At 46.4% G+C, this 9,575-nt stretch overlaps 1 protein-coding gene across 2 annotated transcripts; it reads right to left on the bottom strand.

Moving 5' to 3' along the window:
* Positions 1-2,049: 2,049 nt before the first annotated feature.
* Positions 2,050-9,526, bottom strand: mrm3a (mitochondrial rRNA methyltransferase 3a). Of its 2 annotated transcripts, none has more exons than XM_059973559.1 (4): positions 8,765-8,893; positions 6,449-6,693; positions 5,071-5,235; positions 2,050-4,286 (listed from the first exon to the last, which is right to left on the bottom strand). In XM_059973559.1, exons 2-4 carry the CDS (start codon positions 6,684-6,686, stop codon positions 3,787-3,789), a joined length of 903 nt encoding a protein of 300 aa, XP_059829542.1. In that variant the 5' UTR covers positions 6,687-6,693; positions 8,765-8,893; the 3' UTR covers positions 2,050-3,786. The 2 variants fall into 2 exon arrangements, with proteins under 2 accessions (XP_059829542.1, XP_059829541.1); XM_059973558.1 differs by having other exon boundaries at positions 2,051-4,286; positions 8,775-9,526.
* Positions 9,527-9,575: the final 49 nt, after the last annotated feature.

The following is a 9,575-nucleotide window of genomic DNA, read 5'->3' as shown; positions in this document are numbered from 1 at the left end:
AACATCTCTTCCACAGATATTATCTGATCCTCTGAGTTTCCCCACCATTTTCATTGTTCAGAAATCTGATATACCATGTAAATCTGTAGAAATCTGTTAGTCTTTGGTAACAAAAAGTCTCCTTAAACTAATGAAATATGGCTGCTGGTGTGACTTCAGTATGTTGGGCCCAAGATAGAGCTTCACTGATGCTGGTGCCTGGGAACTTGAAACCGCTCATCCTTTCCACTACTGATCCCTCAGTGAGGACTGGTGTGCATTCTTTCACGACCTTCTTGTGTCATCTCGGGTTTTGTGAGTCACATTAACCCTGTCCTCTGTTTACTGAGGCTCTTGCCATGGGACAGACTCTCCAAGTTCAGCCCAGTCATTACAATTTATGGCTCTGAATACCTTTATTCAATCTTTCCTTGAACTACCTCCTCAGACAACAAGACTATCCAAACATTTTAATTGCTGATGAGATTGTTCTGCTGCAGAGAGGGGAGACTGCCTTTTTAAAATTGCTGGTGAGATTGTTCTGCTGCAGAGAAGGGAGACTGCCTTTTTAAAATCGCTGGTGAGATTGTTCTGCTACAGAGAGGGGAGACTGCCTTTTTAAAATTGCTGGTGAGATTGTTCTGCTACAGAGAGGGGAGACTGCCTTTTTAAAATTGCTGGTGAGATTGTTCTGCTACAGAGAGGGGAGACTGCCTTTTTAAAATCACTGGTGAGATTGTTCTGCTGCAGAGAAGGGAGACTGCCTTTTTAAAATCACTGGTGAGATTGTTCTGCTACAGAGAGGGGAGACTGCCTTTTTAAAATTGCTGGTGAGATTGTTCTGCTACAGAGAGGGGAGACTGCCTTTTTAAAATCACTGGTGAGATTGTTCTGCTGCAGAGAAGGGAGACTGCCTTTTTAAAATCACTGGTGAGATTGTTCTGCTACAGAGAGGGGAGACTGCCTTTTTAAAATTGCTGTTCTGCTGCAGAGAGGGGATGCCCCTCAGCAAGTTTTTCTACCTTTTGGATGTGGACACACACTTTGGACTTTTTCTCCAGCTTTTTTTTTCTGTATTGTGCTTTTTGCCTGATCTTTCTCTATGTTTTTTTGGTGTGGCGGGGGGGGGGGGGGAGTTGGGAAGAAGAGGGGGATTTGGGGATCGATGTGCCCGTCCCATTTTTGTTCATTTTTTTTGTGTGTGGAGAGGAGGGATTTTGGGGCTACCGGTCATGCTGCTGTTCTGTTCTTTCTTAGTTTCACAGAATTGCACAGTTGTATACGTTGATAATAAATGAACCTTTGAAAGGAGTATTTTCAGATTTGTAGTGTACCTCCCACGGTCCTTCTATACCTGGTTCATAACTGGAATAATCCACGCACAAATGGCCACAAAGACTACAACTCACATCACAAGGCTGCAGCTATGCAGAACAGGCAGCTTCACTGTACTCATTCAGAATCCTGACTCTGCATCACTGTCGGGTACAGAAGGGCCGAAGCAGAGGATCAGGAAAAACTGCAGCTCCACAATGGGCACTACCTTCCCACCACTGAGGACATCTTCACTGATCCATCAATAGGGATCCCCTCCACCCAGGACATGCCCTCTTCTCAATGCTACCATCAGCAATGAGGCACAGGCAGAAGACACAGAGTTTCTGAACTGACAACAAACCGATGAACACAACCTCACTATTTTTTAAACATATATCTTAATCATGGTAATTTTGGTACATTTTATGTATTGCCCTGTACTACTACACCAAAACAACAAATGTCAGTAATTCAATAATAATAAGCCTGATTCTAATGGTGGAATTAAACTGTAACTAATGCATGAAATGAACTACTGGGTACTGAAGGACAGGGTCTAAGAATTATCTGCATAAAGAAAATACCCTGTGATTTAAATTTATAGTATAAGGGGTAATCAGGTGGTGGGGCGGAGATACATCAGTCCGCTAGTCTATAGGTCACCCTCAGGCAAGGTGTAGTACCTGCTTGGCCCCCCCCCCCCCACCCCTCCCAGATCAGGGTCACATGAAGCCATGGGAGTAGCTGATGCACATCACAAGTCCTGGTTATGCGACCACTGACGCCAGGCAGACAATCTCTGAAGAGTATTGATAATGGCTGGGGTCACCCGTCTTGTAAACACATTGCCTAGAAGGCCGCAAAGGTAAACCATTTCTCTTGAAAAAATTTGTCAAGAACAATCCCAGCCAAGATCACGATTGCCTAAGTCATAAATAAGGCACATAATGATGGACGTGATAAAGGGTAAAATACCAGAATGATCATCGGGATGCTGAGAGCCTGAAGCATCCCAGGCAGCATTCGCAGGGAGAGAGCCAGGGCTTAATAAAGACGTGTAGGAGTCTGACCAGAGGGCACAGCCTCAGAACACAAGACAGTCCCTTTAGAACAGAGATGAGGAGGAATTTCTTTAGCCAGAGGTTGATGAATCTGTGCAATTCATTGTCACAGGTGGCTGTTGAGGCCAAATCATTGAGTATATTTAAAGTGGAGGATGATAGGTTCTTCTTGATTAGTCAGGGTGTCAAGGGCTACGAGGAAAAGCCAGAATGGGATTGAGAGGGGCAATAAATCAGCCATGATGGAATGGCAGATCAGACTCAATGGGCCAAATTCTACTGTCTTATAATACACTACTGAATGTCAGATATTGTCACCTTTTGTTTAAAAAAAGAGCTAACAAAAAGAGTAGAACTCGTTACACCTGCTCTCCTCCAACAGATCCACCACAGGTTAAAAGTGCTCTCTGAACCGATCAAAGCCTATTCATTGCAAGTGATCCACAAGGGCTACATTTAAGCAAACAAAACGATACTTTGCAAGGACAGTTTGCACATTGTAGTAATTGCTTGCTATTTAATACAATTTTGCATTCTAGTGCGTAACAGTTGTACAAACATGCAATACTTTAGTCAATGTCATTTAAAACCACTGTGTCAAATTTCAGAGGCTACTATTGACAGACAAACTCTTTGCTGTAACGTGATCGGAAGAAATGTGCGAAGTTATGTTGCTAAGCAAACTTGACAGTTGCTTAGTTTTTTTAAAAGTTTTAGGACAGTTTGGGGTTAGAAGGGGGAGTTGGGGGTCAGGTTAGGGTTTTAAGGATGGTGACACGGGGGTGTTAGATAACAGGCCTCTGCTACGCTCAAAGACATGGATGGGTTAAAAGGGTCATCTGGAGTCGGGGCCCCGGTTTCATATTCAAAGGCCGGCAGTGTGGGCTTCACTGCTCCACACAGAGCTCAAAATCCAGTGACATGGATGAGTGATGAAGGACATCTGCAGATGCCGGACTGTCCCAATATCGGACGACCGTGCGCGCAGAAGACACGAGGGTGTATCCAGAGCTCGAGGCTGGAGTTCAGAGACAAACCATTGGTCTGTACTGAAGATGAAACCCAGAGGCCGAATGGAAGTCTGGAAATCAAAGCCAGCTGGCTGAAGCCTAGATTGGAGACCTGTCCTGACGTTGGCTTGGAGGAGAGTGAGTGTGATGAAGGGAAGGGGTTTGTTTCTGCTATTGTTCTGATAAGCATTGTTGACACGCTATGTTACTATTGGGATGCGAGGCAACGCTTGTGGGTTGCCCCCTGTAAACCCCTAGGTGTGTTGGTTGTTAACACAAATGACTCATTTCACATGTACATGTGACCAATGAATCCGAATCTGGAAAAAAGCACAAGATACCTTTCCTCGACTGTTCAATACCTTGCAAACTCATGTGAATCAGAAGGCAGAATGTCAGATTGTAATGTTGTGTTGAACTCATTTTAGTCCTGTCATCAGCTGCCGCCTGCCTTCAAAGAGTAAAACGCATGCTGCCATGGCTGAGTTGAGGCTGTCTACACCTGGAGCCATGGGCACGTACAGTCGTTTCCCTCTAGTCTTCTCCACTAACGTGAGCGCCTCTAGGCTGAGTCCGTGCGTCTCCCCGCCGATCACGATGGCCGTGTGCTGCCTCGCCCAGGCCTGGTAGCAACTTTGAGCGTCCACTTTGGGTAGTGACAGCAGGAATTCTCTCCCATCGTCCTTGCTGTCGCTCTCCTTGTACTCCACTGCGCGTGGGGACGCGCCCCGCTGGTCACATGTGCAGAGGGATTCAGGGTTCTCCTCAACTGGACAGCTATGGTCTGCCACGTGGACACGGGTGCTGGTGGACAGGTAGTTGTGGACCACTTCCCACTCCAGATTGGAAAGCACGGGGATGCGGAAGTGAGCACCCATCCCTGCTCGGAGCACTTTGGGTTCCCAAACATCCACGCAACCTGGGAGAAGGGGGAGAACGAGAGAAGAAAAATCAGATTTTAATAATTCCCCGTGATACTTTCCTCAATATATCATACAGGAACTTGAGTAGGAGTCTGCTCGAAGATATAGGCTGCTGTATCACAGAAGCACATTAGGAGCATTGTTTGCACAAGGCTGGGATTGGAATGATTGAACAGGAGGACCGGTAGCACCTCCTTCCTCACCTTGGCTCTAACTATCTACCTATTCATAACTGCACAACTAATCACATCTTTCTTCCTGCCAGAGGAGGAGTGAAAAAGATCTGTGCAATAGGTGTAACTTTACTGGAGAACTGAGACAAAGGAACTTTTCAATATGGAATGTAGCTACAAACAAATTACAGAGCCGGAAAATCTGCGTTACCTCTTGTGTAACAGAACCCTCAAAGATCTCTGTGCTCTTTAGTTAACCTGTTGTGTGTACCTAGTGTTGACTGATCCAGCACTGTTGGCAGTCTGATGTCTAATCCTCTCAACTTCTCAACCTCTCTTCCTTTAAGATGTTTCTTAAACTCACCACTGAAAACCTCAAGGTCATCTACATGAACACCCGGGTGCATGCAGAGTCTTTAATCTGCCTGATAAAGCTCCTGTGGCATCTGGGAAAGTAAGTGACACAAACATGCTGGAGAAACTCAGCAGGTCAGGCAGCATCCATGGAGAGGAATGAAACGCTGATATAATTCGGCAGAGACCCTTCAAGTGATCCTAATGAACATCTAAGGGCTCAGAGGATTAGAACAGTCCTGATAATACTAACCTTTCGTCACTAATATTTTACTGCATCCAGCAGCCACAGCAGATCGCAATATTGTGCCCAAATTGCCGGGATCGCGGATGTTGTCACAAATGAGGAAGAGGGGCAAGGTGTGCTCCTTTTGAAGCGGATACTTCATCTTGGAATGTTCTGGCTTCAAAAAAATCCCTGCCAGGAACAGCAAAAGGAGGGAAGTTTTAAATCTTTACCCGCAAGCAGCACCCATTACCTCCAGTGGAAATTCCACACCATACGATGGTCAGCAAACTATTTCTAAGTCAAGATCTTATATTCAAGCTTGGTGTTAACGATTGCATGGCGCTTCTGAAAGGGAGCAGAGGGTTCAGCTTGTGGCCTGGAGAACCAGACTTCATTACATTCCCCTTTGCCGTACATCAACATGGCCATTCACTGATTCAAAGTCATCATTATATGACATGGGCAGTCGCGGACTTTCCATGACCGTGATTGTTCTTGGCAAATTTTTCTACAGAGGAGGTTTGCCATTGCTGCCTTCTGGGCAGTGTCCTTACAAGATGGGTGACCCCAGCCAATATCAATACTCTTCAGAGATTGTCAGCCTGGCATCAGCGGTCACATAATTAGGACTTGTGACATGCACCGGCTGCTCGTACGACCATCAACTATCTGTTCCAATGGCTCCACGTGGCCCTGATCGGGGGAGCCTCCACCCCACCATCTGTATTCCTGGTACTCGTATAAAACCACTTTGTGATGCCTCAATGCAACATGTTAAATTATTTCCTCATAGTTTAAGCTTTCCCATGTTTGCTTTAATTTTTATATTATCACCTTTCTACATGCAATTGTTCAGTGAAATTTCCAGTAATTATGGCATAGCTGCTTCTGTATTTTTCAAGAAACTTACTGGTTCCTCTGTTACAGGTGTCATGCCATTTGAATCTGCCTACCTCAGAAGTCCATTGTTGTAATTGGAATGTTACTTTATTAGTCTGAGCTAGTATCACTGACACATCGTGAAATTTAGTGCTTTAAGGCGACAGTACAGTGCAACACATAAAATACTCTGGGGTGGGATATTAGGAGGGAGGGGTGGCAGGGTTGGGGTGAGGAGGAAGAGGTTAGGGTTAATTGGGGCTGGGTAGCTTGACGGATCAGAAGGGCCTACTCCACAGTTTTTGCTAAATAAATAATCTAAAAAAAATACTGCCTCTTCATATGTGGTGAGACCTAGGTGGTGGCAGGGAGTTCTGTAGTTTCGCCGAACTATTGACCCAGGTTACTGGTGCAATAATAACAATATGGAAACAGTGCCTCTTGGACCTGGCCTATGTTCTGACTCTCAGGTTGCAATGACTCCTGTTTTAATTCCTTTATTATAATGATGTTTGGTACTTACCCAATGTTCCCTGAGGTGTTACAAGATCAGACCACATCTTAATCTCTTCAAACTTCACTTTGATTAACTTAGCATGCTTCAGTTTCTCAACAGGCAATTCCTTCAGGCTGTCCATGTTGCTGAAGAAGAGAGTCTCCAGTTTCGCTCCAGCTCTCAAGGCATCTGTTATCAATCGTCGACCCTCAAGCAGGATTTTCCCATGCTGGTCACGGAATTTCTTGGACTTTGCAATGATCATAACTTTTCTGTTGACAGCAGTAGGGTATATTAGTTTCAGACGGGAGAAACTGGAATAACTGCGCAATACGCAATCAACAGGTTCACCGTCTGCATCACTTTACAATAGAATCATACAACTGTTATAGCGCAGGCTAGCCCATTTGGTCTTTCCGGATGCTAGTGGAGTGATCCCGCGAATTCCATTTCACATGTTTATTTCCTAGCACAACAGCATAGCAGTTGGTGTGACGCTTTACACCGCCAGCGTTCTGGGTCCAATTCCCGCCACTGTTTGTACGGAGTTTGTTCATTCTCCCAGTGACCATTTTCAAGTTGCTTTGTCATTCAACCATACCAATGAATACAGTGTTCCTCCAGGGCCAAGGTGCAAAACCCAGAGCCAACAGTCACCCCACACAGCACAGATAGCATGCATAATTATGGTAGCAGAAAAAAAGTTACAAAAAAAATGTTAAAAATAATATAGCTCATATCCCTGGGTGCGGGTTCCTCCCACATTCCAAAGATGTACAGGCCAGGGTTACTAAGTTGTGGCACTGGAAGCATGGTGGCGCTTGCAGGCTGGCCCGTCACATCCTCAGAACGTGTTGGTCGCTGAAGCAAATGACGCAGTCTGCCTGCTTCAATGTACATGTGACAAATAAAGCTGATTTTAGATCTTCAGCTCTGCAAGTGATTTCCTCTTGCGTGTTTATTCAGCTGCTTTGCTGGCACCTCCAACAGGCAGGGAATTCCATTGTACTGTATAGATTTTTGTTTACTCAATTCCCCTGCTACCTTTTGCCCAAAATTTTAAACAGGTCTCCAGAATGATCCATTAAAAGAGCTCCCACTACAAACCAATCAACAAGATTCAGCACGGCTAACATGGATTTATACAACAAAACGCACATTTGATTCATCGGGCATTTGAGGTTGTAAGCAGTAGAACAGAGAAGGGGGAACCATGGATTTCCAGAAGGTTTTCAATGAGGTCCGAGAGACTGGTTCAGTGTTAGAGCACATGGATTGAACACAGAACACAGCACAAATCCTCCGGCAACAATGGTGGTCCCATCCTTATTTTAAAATCAATCTAACCCTTCACCCCCTACACTACCCTCCGTGTGCCTATCGGTAAGTTTCTTAAATGCTGACGTCTATGCCTCTACCCTGACAGTTCTACGCACTTACATCACTCTTCCCCCTTCATTCTCAGCCCGAAACAGCAACTGTTTATTCATTTCCAAAGATGCTGCCTGACCTGCTGAGTTTCTGCACCATTTTGTGTTTGTTACTCTGTGTAAAGAACTTAACTCTAACATTTCCCCCCCCCAACACTTTCTTCCAATCACCTTAAAATTATGCCCCTTTTTATTAGCCATTTCCATCCTGGGAAAAAGCTGCACTCTATCTACTCTATCTAGGCACCTTATCTTGCACACCTCCATCAAGTCATCTATCATCCTCATTCGCTCCAAAGAGAAAAGCCTGAACTCACTCAATCCATCTTCATAAGACATGCACTCAAATACCCGCACCATCTCCTCTGCACCCTCTCGAAAGCTTCCACATCCTTCCTATAATGAGGTGACCAGAACTAAACAGGACACTCCAAGTGTGGTCTAAGCAGGGTTTTGTAGAGCTGTAATATTACCTCACGGCTCTTGACCTCAAACCCCAAATAATGAAGGCCAACATTATGAAGAGCAAAAACTCTGAGGGACCTATGGATTGAGAACTGATTACTGGACAGAAACTGAAAAGTAGAAATAATTGGACCTACATCATGTTGGTAGGGTTGGCATGAGAAGGAAAAGGGTTGCTGGGACAGGGGTTGGAAAGGATGGAGCACGTGGTGGTGAAGGGTTTAGGAGGGAGTGGTGGTGGGTGAGGTAGGGCAGGGATTAGGAGGAATAAGGAGGGCGGGAAGGGATGGTGGGGTGGGGGATTAGGACTGATGGGAAGGAGAGGGTTATGTGGGAGATGGAAGAGGGTAGTGTGGATGGGAGTGAGGCGGAAAGGATTGGTGGGGTGGGATGCGATAACTACCCCTGCACCCATCGTTCCCCGCTGAGGAGATGTTTGATCAGTCACCGTTCCTTACGCCAGCCGCTTGTCCCCGGGGAACGCCCTCTCGAATGACAGCTCGGGCTCTGCGTCGGGGCCGAGGGGCTGCTGCCCGGCCTGAGCCCGGGGTCCAGCTCCCTCCGGATCGCGGGGCCCCTTCACGTCTCCGACAGCTCCCTGCCCACGGCCATCAATGATCTCAATCGGCCTCCTCCTCAGCGCCCTCACGTATCGCCTCCCCGGGCCGGGCGGCAGCGAGAAGCGGACAGCCGCCCAGCGGCACACGGAGCCCATGAGCGCCGCCATCTTGGCAGGCAGGTGCGCGCATGCGCCGCGGGCGGGCAGCGCGTCACGTGACCGGTGCGGTTTGTTGTCCCGGGCGTAGATGCAAAATGAAAAGCTCGTTTGCAACGGCATGTAGGCAACATTCACAAAATGTCGGCTGACGGGAAGATTTGCACAAACGCAAGGGATTCTGCAGATGCTAGAAACCTAGAGCAACACACAGGAAATGCAGGAGGAACTCAGCAGGTCGGGCAGCATCTCGACAGAGGAAAAAAGTTTTGACGAAGGGTCGTGGCCCGAGACGTCGGCTGTTTATTCCTCTCCAAAGATGCCGCACAACCTGCTCAGTTCCTTTGTGTCTCAAGCATTGTGTTTTTTTTTAACACAAGTTTGGCTTTTCCAATATTTGCAGCTTTTACTTCAAGTTTTGCTTTTAGTTTGCTTCGCCTTTCCTCAGACAAACAACAGAATAAAAAGGGCTCCGTGAGCCTGCAAATAATTCAGGCTGGCACGCATGCGTTTTGGGGGTGTACTTGTAACAATTCGGCCGGGT

This window comes from Hypanus sabinus, chromosome 6 (genome assembly GCF_030144855.1).
Source record: "Hypanus sabinus isolate sHypSab1 chromosome 6, sHypSab1.hap1, whole genome shotgun sequence".
NCBI classification, from domain to species: Eukaryota; Metazoa; Chordata; class Chondrichthyes; order Myliobatiformes; family Dasyatidae; genus Hypanus; species Hypanus sabinus.
Note: the sequence above shows the minus strand (reverse complement) of the source record. Positions and strands in the feature narration are given on the sequence as shown.

Excerpts from the sequence above, each read along its gene's own strand:
- mrm3a (XM_059973558.1), bottom strand. The coding sequence starts at position 9,154 with ATGCCGTTGCAAACGAGCTTTTCATTTTGCATCTACGCCCGGGACAAC. Across the intron at positions 6,694-8,774 it reads CCCGGGGACAAGCGGCTGGC|AAAAGTTATGATCATTGCAA; the intron begins GTAAGGAACGGT and ends TGCTGTCAACAG. Across the intron at positions 4,287-5,070 it reads TAAAATATTAGTGACGAAAG|GTTGCGTGGATGTTTGGGAA; the intron begins GTTAGTATTATC and ends CCCTTCTCCCAG.